The following is a 13,519-nucleotide window of genomic DNA, read 5'->3' on the forward strand; positions in this document are numbered from 1 at the left end:
CCTGTTCTTAATTTGTGGATTATAATTGAATTCATAAACATTTTGAAGTCTTGCATGAGAATTTAAATGTGTTTGCCTATTGTGAAACTGAACCATATTATGGTATGTTGGAGGCCATAAGCCATGCTGCAGGTTGAGGTCATAATGTTCTCAAATTTCAAACCCGTGGCCGCTCGCTAGCTCATCGCTAGGCGAGCCCGCAGCGAGCCTTCGCTGAGCCTTCGCTAGGCGAAGCAGAGGCGACCGGGCCAGGGGCTGCTTTGCTTTTTGCTGCCTATTTCATGTTTATCTAATGATGATTCTGCATTATTTGGCCTAAAGTTCCTGGCTGCTACATTTATCTTATGATGCAAGTTCCAATTGTCTTTTATGCTTTAATCCGTGTGTTCATGGTAAAGGTTAGCATACTTCCGAAGAAATAGCCGGCTAATACTCCGCTTTATGCATGGGAAGCCTTCATGGAGGGGGATCCTAAATCATTTCACTTTAATGAGAAGATCCATATTGATTGCCTAATTAATTTTACTATATTAATTTTAATGTAATGTTGATTTTAATGTATCGATTTAATGCGGTATCACCATAATTACCTAATGAACCTAAAACATGGACTTTAAATAAATGATATTGGACCTCTCTTTATTACCCCACGATTACATAATACGGTCATGTCCCGCGAATATGGGGATATCCTTAGCAAAGACCCTTCGGTAAAATCATCATAGTCCCTCGGATGTTGCCTTCGAAAATACGATATTGTCCCTCGATGACCCTTCGGTATAGCCTACGGTTAAATGATGATAGTCCCTTCGAACGCTAAGGTATCCTCACAACTGTTGCCTTCAATGACCTATCGATGACCCTACGATGACCCTTATACATCCCAAGGATAAACTACTTGCTTCTCAATAGTAAGGACAGTTTTACCCTCATAAGGATAGGAAATGCCCGGAAAGACCTCGGACAGGTATAACCTTAATTGCTCATTCATAATAGAAAAATGCTTTTCACACCCCACACCTTTCAAACATCCTTTTTAGAAAATCACCACTTAGCATACATCCGTACCAGGATCATTGCCAAGTTATATTTTTCTAAACCATTTTCAAAATTAAGAGGGATAACCACTTTGTATACATTCATGCAAGAATCATTACAAAGTTAAATTCTCATTTTCAAAACATCTTTCATACATTTCTCAACCACTTTTTCAAACCTAGAAAACATAAATGATTGAGCAATTAAGAGCCCATGGATAACCATGGATACGAAGGGTGCCTAACACCTTCCCTTCGTATAAAGTACCTCCCGAACCTAAGAATTTAAAATTAAGGTCTTTCCTGTTCTTTTCCACCTTTCCTTATGGGATAAAAGAAAAGTCGGTGGCGACTCTTGCTAACCGCGACATTGCGATTACAAATCCAATAAAGTCCAGTTCACCGTATGACACCTGGACCCAAGTCCTTGACTTTTTTCAAACTCCATTTCATAATACTTCCTTGAATTAATCTTAATCATACTTTGACTTCATTTTCATAATCATAATCAGTTAACTTCACCCACTCAATTGTTTTGGCTTTGTCCATTGATCCTTTCATACATGAGCTATAGGTTTGATTTATCTTAGTGGTTGATGTTAATCTCACCTTCTGTCTTTAGTGATTGAATTGTAAGTCTTCCTTGCCTATTATAGGGTTAACCCCTCCCTGGCAAGTTGAAGCTGTTTCTCACATGGTGGACGTTGTTGTTTGTATAAGGTTGAGTTTTCTCCCGTGGATAACGTAAGACCTAGGGTTTGTGTTTAAAATTGAACCCAACTCACTTTTGGAAATCTTTTAGCCGAACTACGGCGTTTTGATCCTTACCTTTGATGGAAGGTACGTAGGCAGCGGGTTCATCCGTTCGAACACAAAAATAACTAACTTGTATATTCTTTTCTCATCATCCCAATCATGTTTGCACAATCTTTATGTCATAACAAATAACGATTTAGCATAACAAGTGTGAAAAGGGCTCCCTAGGAGTACCTAGGACGTAGTGGGTGCCTAACACCTTCCCATTGCGTAATTTACCCCTTACCCAGAATCTCTGATCTTTTTATTAGTTTTCTACGTGTAAAACTTCTTAGGCTTTTGTTCGCTTTTTAGCCAATCCTTTGGATAAATAAAAGTGCGGTGGCGACTCGAAAATTTCAATGTATCTCTTAGCTTATGATTTAATCAATAGATCATATAGCGACGAATACACCGCTACAAGTACTACGGATGCGTAGGGGTGCTAATACCTTCCCTTCGCATAACCGACTCCCGAACCCAAGATTTGGTTGCGAGACCTTGTCTTTTCCTTTCCTTTTTTCAGGTTTACTTCGAGCGTTTCCTTTCCCCCCTTTGGGATAAATAACGCACGGTGGCAACTCTTCTGTCATTTTCTTTCGCCGGTTGTTTTTCCGCACACTGTATTTTTCAGGTTGCGACAGCTGGCGACTCTGCTGGGGAGCCGGTTTCCCTAAGCGAGTCCCTCCTAGCTTTTGTAGTTTGTTTGTTTATTGGGTGTTCATGCTTTTGTACAGTTATTTATTTACCTGCTTTACCTTATTGCATTGTGTACATATCATTGCTGTATCTGTTGGCTGGCTATGGCTGCTTGGTGATCTTTGTGAGATGAGTTCTATACCCGAACTCGAGAGCACTTAGGATAGGAGAATGGCATAGTCTTGTCGACTTGTGTGGAGTTATTCCTTAGCAAGTTGACTTGCAAGCCCATTCACTTGGTGGAGGTCATGTGGAGATCAATAATGTCACACAAGTAAGTTGTGGTTAGACATTACTTTTTCCAATATAGACCTTAAGAGCTGAGGACCTTAGTTTACCAAACCCATCTTGGCCTATTCGTAGGACGTAGTGCGAAAGTCGTTCAAGTGTAAGATTTGATACGATTGTTACGCGATACTCCACTCATAAGAGTCTCTCTTGAGAATATTTTTGGAATACGAGTAGTCGTTCCTCCGATAATATACGAAAGATGGGATTATGACTATGGGAACCTTTTGTAGAACATGTTTGGTAGGTTTAAACCTTAGTACACTCCTTTTGGGTGGTTCTTAACCTAAACTCCATGCTCGTGACTTTCAACAAACCCTTAATTCATGGTTGATCCGATCAGGTATCCTTAATATCAATGAAACTTGGGTGTTGATAAGGTGTAAACCATAATCCACCAAAATGGATGGTTGATATTAAGGATAACATGATCCATCCTATGACCTTTGTTTGGTGTGCTCTTAATTTCTCTCTAGACAGTGCAACCTGACAGATGTTCAAGCAGATACAGGGATCCTGATTCCCATGCCACTGCACTGTATTCACATCATTTTGCATCATATCATTTTGCATTCATAATCATTCACACATGTTTATCCATTTCTGTGGGGTTTATATCTTCTGCTTCATTCTAGTCGGAATTTTCTTGGTTCTCATCAACGGCTTAGTCTTTTTTTTACATCGTTTATCTATTGAGAGACTGGAATCAAGGGGGTAGAATACCTTTGGAATTGATAAACATGTCATTGCATACATATTCATTAGCATGTCTTGCATAACAGGTATCGCCACAGTGTTCTCAGTTTGTTTGGTGTTCCAATCAGCAGGATAGCTGACCCAGGCATTCACCGGTATGGTACCCGCAGAAACCAACAGAGAGTAATGGAAAGCCTATAGGCAGAGTTCGCCGAGATGAAAATCTGCATGAATCAATTCATGGATGTGGTTCAAGGGGTGGCTCAGGGACAGCAAGAGCTCAGGCAGATGATACAGAGGAATCCCCCTGCTCAACCAGAGACGGTGACTGATCCTCTAGCGGGAGAGGCTAATGGACCCAATGGACCGGGCCTATCCCAATCATACATGTCACCTCCAATCAACCGTTCATGATGATCAGGACAATCAGTTCCCCCTGCTGCAGGAAGACTTTGGTATGGGTCATGGTGTGGACCCCATGTTTAGAAGATTGGAAGAGAGGTTGAAGGCAGTGGAAGGACAGAATCCTCTGGTAGTAGATGTTGCTGACTTGGGGCTGGTCCCAAGTGTGAGAGTGCCACCGAAATTCAAGGTCACGATATTTGACAAATACAATGGCAACTCTTGCCCGAAGACCCATGTGCAAGCCTATTTCCGTAAAATGGTTGCATACTCCGATGACGAAAAGTTGCTTATGTACTTTTTCCAGGACAACCTAGCTGGGGCATCCCTGGAATGGTATATGAGGCTGGACAGAGCCCACATCCGTTGCTGGAGGGATTTGGCTGAGGCTTTCGTGAAGCAGTATCAGTATAATGCAGACATGGCTCCGGACAGAACTCAACTTCAAAATCTGTCTCTTAAAAGCAATGAGTGCTTCAGGGAATACGCTTAACGCTGGAGAGAAACAGCTTCCCGTGTTCAACCTCCTATGTTGGAGAAGGAAATGGCTAACATGTTCATGAACACTCTGCCAGGACCTTATTTGGAGCGCCTGGTGGGTTGCAATGCCTCCAATTTTGCTGATGTAGTCTCTACCAGAGAGAGGGTGGAGAATTACCTGAGGACATACAAGACCCAGAGTGGAGGTGGATCCTCATCAGGGGTGAAGAAGCCGTTCATTCAGGGACAGAAGAGGAGAGAAGGGGATGCAAGTGCCATATCTTCTTATCAGAACAGGGATAACCGGAGGAATAACTTTCAGAACTATCATCAGCAACCGTATGTTACGGCTGTGACCATTTCAGCTGCAGCACCACTACAACAACAACAACCACAGCGTCAACCAACTCAGTACCAACCACAACAACCGGGTAACAGACCCGCCTATCAACCGAGGCCAAGGACGATGGACCGGCGTTTCGACACTCTTCCAATGTCATACGCTCAGTTGCTTTCTAGTCTTCAACAACTACAACTTGTGCAGTTGCACACTCTGGCTCCTTCCGTTGGTAGGCTTCCGGTGGGTTATGACGCCAACGCTAGGTGTAGCTTCCACTCGGGGGCACCTGGCCACAATATTGAGAACTGCAAAGCTTTTAAGCACGTAGTTCAGGACCTCATTGAGTCAAAGGCCTTTAACTTTGCACCAGCTCCTAATGTCGTCAACAATCCCATGCCCCAGCATGGTGGAGCCAACGCTAACATGGTTGAAGGAGAAGTCAAATCAGTCTCTGCGGTCAACACTGAAGATGGGGATAGTGATTATGACATCGATAACTGGGTGCGTCCGAGGATCCCGGGTGAAGTTCTCAATAATTGGTCTTCTGAGGAGATTGTCCAAGCTACTTGTCTGGAGGAGTAATTTTATTTGTTTATTCATGCATATCCAAGTCTTACGTTCCGCCAGGGCGTAATGACTCATTGTAGGGCTCATCTATGTGACACTTGCATTTTTTATCATAAATAAAGGACGTCTTTTTGCATTCAAATATTTCGTTCCTGTCTTTCTATTTTTGCAGCTTTTCAAAAAAAAAATGGCAATGTTTTGTTTAGTTTCCACTTCTTTTTTTCACACTCATAAGCACATACCATCACTCATGCAGATGCACATCACCGGATCCTATTGATAATGGTTCTGCTATGGCTCGCTTCGACTTTGAAAATCCAATCTTTCAAGTTGAAGAAGAGGGTGATGAAGACTGTGAACTCCCTGAAGAACTTACCAGGTTATTAAAACAAGAGGAAATGGTCATTCAACCGCATCAAGAGTCTGTTGAAGTGATTAATCTCGGCACCGAGGACGCCAAGAGAGAAATCAAGATAGGGGCTGCTTTGGAAGACAATGTGAAGAAGGGGTTGATAGAATTGCTGCAAGAGTATGTTGACATCTTCGCTTGGTCTTATCAGGACATGTCAAGGCTTGACACAGACATCGTGGTACATCGCTTGCCGCTCAAAGAAGGTTGTCCTCCGGTCAAGCAAAAGCTCAGAAGAACAAGACCAGAGATGGCTGTCAAGATAAAGGAAGAAGTGCAAAAATAGTTGGATGCAGGGTTTCTAGCAGTCACAAATTATCCGCCATGGGTTGCAAATATCGTTCCGGTACCTAAGTGTCATACCCCGATTTTGACCCTGAATTTTTTTTTTTTTTTTTTTTCCAGTCAATCACCTGTAAGGTCATAAAATTTTGCTTCACACTCAGATGATGGCCCAAGGTTGATTGGATTTAAGTTTTGTGTTGTCCTATGGACGAGTTGGTACATCAGGTACCATAATGTAGTTTTGAATCAGGGGAAAGTTGATTTCAATGTAGTGTTGGATCGGAGGAAAGTTGGTTTTGGGTTGAATGCTTGGAATTTGAGCCATCATGAATATTTGTTAAGGATGAAAGAAAAATAATCCCGCTAATAAATAGATAATCCTTGTTGATGTTTTGATCACTCTATTGTATTATGGATTAGAGCGTATTGAATGAATCAATGGCCGGCATTATTTATCTCCTTTAAATGGTCAAGTATGTGCTTGAGAATGGATTAGCTTTAGAGAATCTTACTCTTTGAAGGGTACATTTTGCAAGATCACAATATACTTGGAGTGTACATTTGGTAATAATGGATGTGCTATTGATGAGAATGGTGACTAGTAGTTTCAGCGTTTCACATCTCAGATTTTTGGAACGTTTTGCATCCTTCAATGGTGAATGACTGGAAGCACCTATATTTACTTCAAGGTTTAACGAAAATGAAGAAATGGTATGGAGGCCTGTTGATCATGGCTTTGGGTATGACGTTGTTTCTACTGTACAGTCTTAAAGGAATTCAGCCACAAAAGCAGGCAACAAAACAGTTAACATACATAACATCATTTAAGTCATTCCAAGACATTGCATATCCATTTAATATAAACAGTGAAGTCAGTTCATAAATCATGTGCACTAGCTTGAACCAAGTCATTTATAAGCATATAGGTAACTTAGTTTTTTTATCACATAACATGCTCATTTCAAATACATTCAACAAACCAAAACAAGGGCAATAGATTAGAATAAGGTGAAACTTAGCATATCGAAATGCAACACAAACCAAACATTTCCCACCAAATTACATACCAATACACATACACATAAATTTCATTCAGTCTGATTAATACAATCCATAAAATAACAGTCTAACAAAACTTCACATAGCAGTGCATTACCAAATAGGCATAACAATCCACAAATCGACCATTAGTTGCATTTAACATAAGTAATTAAGCAAGCATTCAAAATTACTGTACAACATGAAATTCCAACTAAACAAATTTCTAAGTTTCAAATATAAGCTCAGCCTAAATCCAAATTCCAGCCAACTAAATGGTCCGGCTGCTGTTTCCTAGCGCAGCTTTGGCAACACTATCAGTGAGCATCTCTCGAGCCCTTTGAGGCTTTACAGCATCCTTGTTCAGCTCAAGTCCAGAACTGTTCGCTTCAATAATCTGTGCAACCCCTCAACATCACTTGTCTTGTTTCCCGCAAGATATAGCTCTTTGACCGGTATACAATTTGATAACCCTGATAAACAGTCAATATTTTTTTTAGAAAGTGCTTTCTATGAAGACTAAGACTCGAGAAATAAAAAACCACCAGTGATCATCAGCCCACATAGAAACTAACCTTTGTCCAATTCTTGAGATGCGATTATAACTTAGGTCAAGTACACGCATTCGGGTTAATTCTCTGAGGCCCTCAATGGTGCTGATCTTGTTTCTTGACAAATTTAGTGTGTGAAGACTCTTTGGGAGAAGTCCAGGTGTGATATTGAACTGCAAATCAATAAAGAAGAAACCAGTCAAAGGAGCTTGTATTGTTTCTAATTTGAAATCATATTGAAGGGATGGCTTTTATACCAACATCACAAATATTGCAACATTCACATACCTGTTGTAAGTCTATTCCACACTCTGCAACACACAGCCTTGCCACACTATGTCTACTCTTGCCATCATGTCCAACTTCACCAGCCAATGACCCTGCATCATGAGCACATGAGTAAGCATTCATCACATTTCAGATTCATGCAAAATAAACTCAAGACAATTAGTAAGCACATAACCATTGCAACCCATGTTTCCTTTGGAAAACCATGACCTTTATGATATCCTAAGTATGTCCCCCATGTCAGCTAGTGTTGCATATTTGTAACAGGGATCTAAGACATTTTTAGAGGCCATTGAAAATCATTGCAATTAGTTCTCCATCTCACAAAATTGGGTACATGGCAGCATTTGTTTTTTTTCTCAAATCCAAAAAGTGCACACGAAATCAACCTACTGCAATGTCAAAATCCAATTGTGAATGATAGACCAACCTAATTAAGCTAGCAACATTGAAGGGTTTGTTAATGTCTAACCTACACCAGATGACCAGGGCAACAATATTCCATTGATCCAAGCTAAGAACTCTTCCGCACCACACCAAGTCAAAAGGCAAACCTCATTTGTTGCCAATTGGCCCTGCTGGATAAACTCAAGACAATTATTGGAAACAGTAAGGTTATAATTCTTGACGAGCCTGCAAGTGGAAGGGGTCCATATTCAATGCAATTGACTTGGCAGTTAATAAAAAAATCAAGAAGAGCAGAATAATTTTGCTTACAACACATTCCATGGACGAAGCAGATGAACTAGGTGACCGGATAGCTATCATGGCCAATGGTTCTCTGAAACACTGTGGCAGCTCCAAGAATCAATTAACCACCCTTCAGATTTTGAAATCAAACCAAGCCAATTTCACTGCGGTAACAATATCATTAGCCAACAGTAAATTTCAAAATATCAGAAAATTCCCAAATTGGGGTAGAAACAAAATTCAGGGAAAGAAAGTACGAATTCAGAATACCATTTTTCGAACCATACACCAAAAAGACCACTCCAATTTCTGAGCGCAGAAAGGCCTTGGCAGAGACCTCTTTTGGATCTCCAAACCCTAGGATGCGTGGAAGATAAATAGAGAGAAAAAGGAATCAGAGAGGAGAGGCGGAAAAAAACCCTAAAAGCTAGGCGGCCGAACGAAAAACGGAGAAGTGGACTACCAAAAAGAAAAACCCTAAAATTTACGAAGAAGGAAGCAGCAGCGGAAAGCAGTAAAAGGTTGATTCGGGAGAAGAAAGCAGAGAGGCGCTCGAATACCTGTTCGTTCATCTCTGAGATATTTTAATCTGGTACATCTTTTCCCTTTTTTTTTTTTCGCTTTTCCTTAACCAAATGCGTAGACATAAGTTTTGGGATTTGATTTGTCCTCTGTGTGTTGGGTTTCGTCATGATACCTAGGTTGGTTACTAGTGTTAAGTTTGATGAGGGTAGTTGTAAGCTGAGATAGGTAGAAGGAGAGGGATTCTTGGGGAGAAGGACGAAGGTGGATAGGGAGAGGTTTTGGGGAAAGATTGTTTTTTGTCGGCATTTTCACCGTTTAGGTTCACTCTTCGTTTTCCAACGAAGCTATTTTGATGGTCATTACTGGGTTTTCTCCTTTCCACTTCCCCAAAGGTGAACTTTCCGTTTTTTTTTCTCTCCTGCATTGATGACCGCCCCCACCTTGGAACACAATGGGACCGTTGTGCTTCCCTGCCATTTTCGCCCTTGGACTTTGTTGAAGTGGGCCTCAACTACCCAAGTTGAGACTTAGGTTCGTGGGCCTTTAAACAGCTTAGCCCATGTTTGGCCTTTCTCGTTTTTTTCCTGGGGAGTTTTCAGTTAGAACATTAGCTTTTTGTCGGTCTTAATCTAGCAGTAAATAGGTCTTGGCCTGGTGGAGATGTGGATATTCCTCTTTCTCTTTGATCCTGGGTTCGATTCTTAGTTGTGTTGTGTTGATTCTCCAATATTTTGATGGTCACATTTTCTCCTTTATCTCTCACATTTATTTGTTATTCATTTTTTTTTATTATGTTATTTTTAAATATGACTTGGGTGATTAATATTTTTTCCTTCTTTAATTCTCACATTTAACTATTTAGTCTTACTACTTAACTAACATATTTTTATTGTTTATTTATTTTTCTATTATGTTATTTTTATTATGACTTAGGTAATTCCTCTTTCTTTAGGATTTATGTGAATTATTTATCTTTTATGCATGAGGGTCATGATAAAATCATCTCATTTTCATTAATAAAAAAAGAAGAACCATTCAAAAAAAATAATAATGATAAGATCAAACAATTCTCGATTTAGTCGAGCCCCTTTTTTTTCACACCCTTGTAAGTCGATCGCTTTTCAAGCATCGCCATCGACCTCACATAGCTTACTCTTGGGCTTCCTTACAATGAGCCGGTTCCTTCGCACTTACACTCATACATTGTTTAATGCTCATTCATTTCATTTCTTTGATTATTTGATTTGATCATGTACTTGTCTAAATATCTTATTGTTTGATTGTTGCCTACTTGTATGATGTATGAGGCATATATTTATATTGCTTGATTGCCATGACAACCCCCATTCATAACAAATGTATCCCTCTCCCATGAAATGTATAATATTTACTCTTTCATTCTTTATTCACCTGTTAATACAAGAATTAAAATGAACATTCGATAACAATTTCAAAACAAGACTAAAACCTCGATCCAACGTCGAGTAATCATTTTTCAAAACCTAACAGAACCAGCACGTATTCATCCACCCTTTTGTAAGTCGATTGCTTTATGCATCGCCATCAACCTTGTAAGTCGATTGCTTTATGCATCGCCATCAACCTTGTAAGTCGATTGCTTCATGCATCGCCATCTACCTCATCCCTAACACTTCTCCTTGCTCCATTCGTCGATTCTTGTTCCGATTAGGTAGCACCCATTAGATAGAACCCTTTGCATGATAACATAGGTAGGATTCCCATATCCTTTTGCATGATAACATAGGTAGGATTCCCATATCCTTTTGCGTGATAACATAGGTAGGATTCCCATATCCTTTTGTATGATAACATAGGTAGAATTCCCATTTTCTTTGCATGCTAACATTAGGTAGATGTCCCCATTTGTAAATCCTAAACACTTAAGTACATATTGCATGACAACTCTAGGGCAGAGCTTCCCCATTTCTTTTAAGACCTTCCGTGCGTCTCCGATCTTGTGGCATGTGGTCCATTCTATTGCAAAGAGGTAACTGCCTAAGACTCGATTCAGCGAGCTGCGACACCTACTGCTAGGATGTGAACACATTGCCCACTCTCCTTTGACACAACTGGTGTCCTCCTTTGTAAGTCCATGTTCAGATGGCAATCCCTTTGTGGCCGAACTACGGCAACTCTGATTCTCATGTTCAGATGAGATACGTAGGCACAAGATGCGATGTCTTGCCGAGTTTGACTAACAACTAACAACTAATCCTTGTTTGCTTTCGCCCTCGTTGCGATCCTTTCTCTCGCCCTCGTTGCGATCGAGACTTTCCTTTTCTCTTGCCCTAGTTGCAATCGAGACCCTTATTCCCGTAGTTAGTTTGAACTACATTTTGCTCTGATTCTCATTCCCGATGAGATACGTAGGCATAAGACGCGATGTCTTAGCGAGCACACTTATCCTTAACCCATAGGTAACCGAGCTACGAAGACTCTGATTCTCATATTCATATGAGATACGTATGCAGTGGATGCGACATCCGTGCGAGTCATTCTTTTCTCTTGACCCTTTTAGTAAATAATACATTAGATTAAACATACACCCTTTAGACAAGAAACAACAAGAGTGGATCCCGTAGAGTACTACGGATGCGTAGGGGTGCTAATACCTTCCCTTCGCATAATCGACTCCCGAACCCAAGATTTGGTTGCGAGACCTTGTCTTTTCCTTTCCTTTCACCAGGTTTACTTCGAGCGTTTCCTTTCCCTCCTTTGGGATAAATAACGCACGGTGGCGACTCTTCTGTCATTTCTTTTTCGCCGGTTGTTTTTTTCGCACCTCTGTATTTTTCGGGTTGCGACACTAAGAAGGATGGAAAGGTACGGATGTGTGTTGACTACCGGGATCTGAACAGGGCTAGTCCTAAAGATGATTTCCCCTTACCTCACATTGACGTTTTGGTGGATAACACGGCTCAGTTCTCGGTATTCTCCTTCATGGATGGCTTTTCTGGCTATAATCAAATTAAGATGGCACCAGAAGACATGGAGAAGACAACATTCATAACTCCATGGGGCACCTTCTGCTACAAGGTGATGCCGTTTGGTCTGAAAAATGTCGGAGCAACATATCAGCGAGTGATGGTGACTCTGTTCCATGATATGATTCATCATGAAATCGAGGTTTATGTTGTTGATATGATTGCCAAATCTTAGACAGAAGAAGAACATTTGGTGAATTTGCAGAAACTTTTTGAGCATTTGAGGAAATTCAAGCTGAGGCTTAATCCGAACAAGTGTACTTTTGGGGTGAGATCTGGAAAACTATTGGGTTTTATTGTTAGCGGAAAAGGGATTGAGGTGGATCCGGCCAAAGTGAAAGCGATACAGGAAATGCCTGAGCCAAGAACAGAGAAACAAGTATGTGGTTTCTTAGGGAGGTTGAACTACATTGCAAGGTTCATCTCTCACCTAACAGCCACGTGTGAGCCAATATTCAAATTGTTGAGAAAAGATCAGGCTATCAGGTGGAATGATGATTGTCAAAGGGCGTTCGAGAAGATAAAAGAGTATTTGCAGAATCCTCCTATCCTTGTGCCTCCGGTCCCAGGGAGACCGCTGATTATGTATTTGACAGTACTAGACAATTCCATGGGTTGTGTTCTCGGTCAACACGACGAGACAGGTAAGAAAGAGCATGCCATCTACTACCTGAGTAAGAAATTCACAGATTGCGAGTCGAGATACTCAATGCTTGAAAAAACATGTTATGTACTTGCATGGGCTGCTAAGCGATTGAGACAATACATGCTGTCTCACACAACCTTACTGATCTCCAAAATGGATCCAGTCAAGTATATATTTGAGAAGCCAGCTCTCACCGGAAGAGTTGCTCGTTGGCAAATGGTACTGACAGAGTACGACATCCAGTATACTTCCCAGAAAGCCATCAAGGGGAGTATTCTGTCAGACTATCTTGCTCAACAGCCGGTTGAAGATTATGAGCCGATGAAGTTTAATTTTCCAGATGAAGACATCATGTTCCTCAAGATGAAAGACTGTGAAGAGCCAGTTGTTGAAGAGGGACCTGATCCTGACGAAAAGTGGACTTTAATGTTTGATGGGGTCGTCAACGCCAGAGGAAGTGGAATTGGTGCTGTCATTACAACTCCGAAAGGTGCCCACATGCCTTTCACCGCTCGTCTGACTTTCGAGTGCACCAATAATGAAGCTGAGTATGAAGCCTGTATCTTGGGTATTGAGCAAGCCATTGATTTGAGAATCAAGACTTTGGACATCTTCGGAGATTCAGCTCTGGTAATAAATCAAGTGAATGGTGATTGGAACACTCTCCAGCCTACTCTAGTCCCCTACAGAGATTACACGAGAAGACTGTTGACTTTCTTCACAATAGTAAAGTTGTACCATATACCTCGTGATGAGAACCAGATGGCAGATGCTCTTG

At 40.9% G+C, this 13,519-nt stretch overlaps 1 protein-coding gene and 1 long non-coding RNA gene across 2 annotated transcripts; both read right to left on the reverse strand.

The window, feature by feature from the left end:
- Positions 1 to 7,162: 7,162 nt before the first annotated feature.
- On the reverse strand, positions 7,163 to 7,998 carry LOC127122084 (uncharacterized). Its single transcript, XM_051052491.1, has 3 exons — positions 7,876 to 7,998; positions 7,612 to 7,760; positions 7,163 to 7,509 (listed from the first exon to the last, which is right to left on the reverse strand). The coding sequence occupies exons 1-3, from the start codon at positions 7,996 to 7,998 to the stop codon at positions 7,452 to 7,454; spliced, it is 330 nt and encodes a 109-aa protein (XP_050908448.1). The 3' UTR covers positions 7,163 to 7,451.
- Positions 7,999 to 8,142: 144 nt separating this feature from the next.
- Positions 8,143 to 9,870, reverse strand: LOC127121170 (uncharacterized). Its single transcript, XR_007803337.1, has 4 exons — positions 8,836 to 9,870; positions 8,593 to 8,729; positions 8,348 to 8,508; positions 8,143 to 8,267 (listed from the first exon to the last, which is right to left on the reverse strand). It is a non-coding gene; the product is annotated as an uncharacterized LOC127121170 (long non-coding RNA).
- Positions 9,871 to 13,519: the final 3,649 nt, after the last annotated feature.

This window comes from Lathyrus oleraceus, chromosome 2 (assembly GCF_024323335.1).
Source record: "Lathyrus oleraceus cultivar Zhongwan6 chromosome 2, CAAS_Psat_ZW6_1.0, whole genome shotgun sequence".
NCBI lineage: Eukaryota > Viridiplantae > Streptophyta > Magnoliopsida > Fabales > Fabaceae > Lathyrus > Lathyrus oleraceus.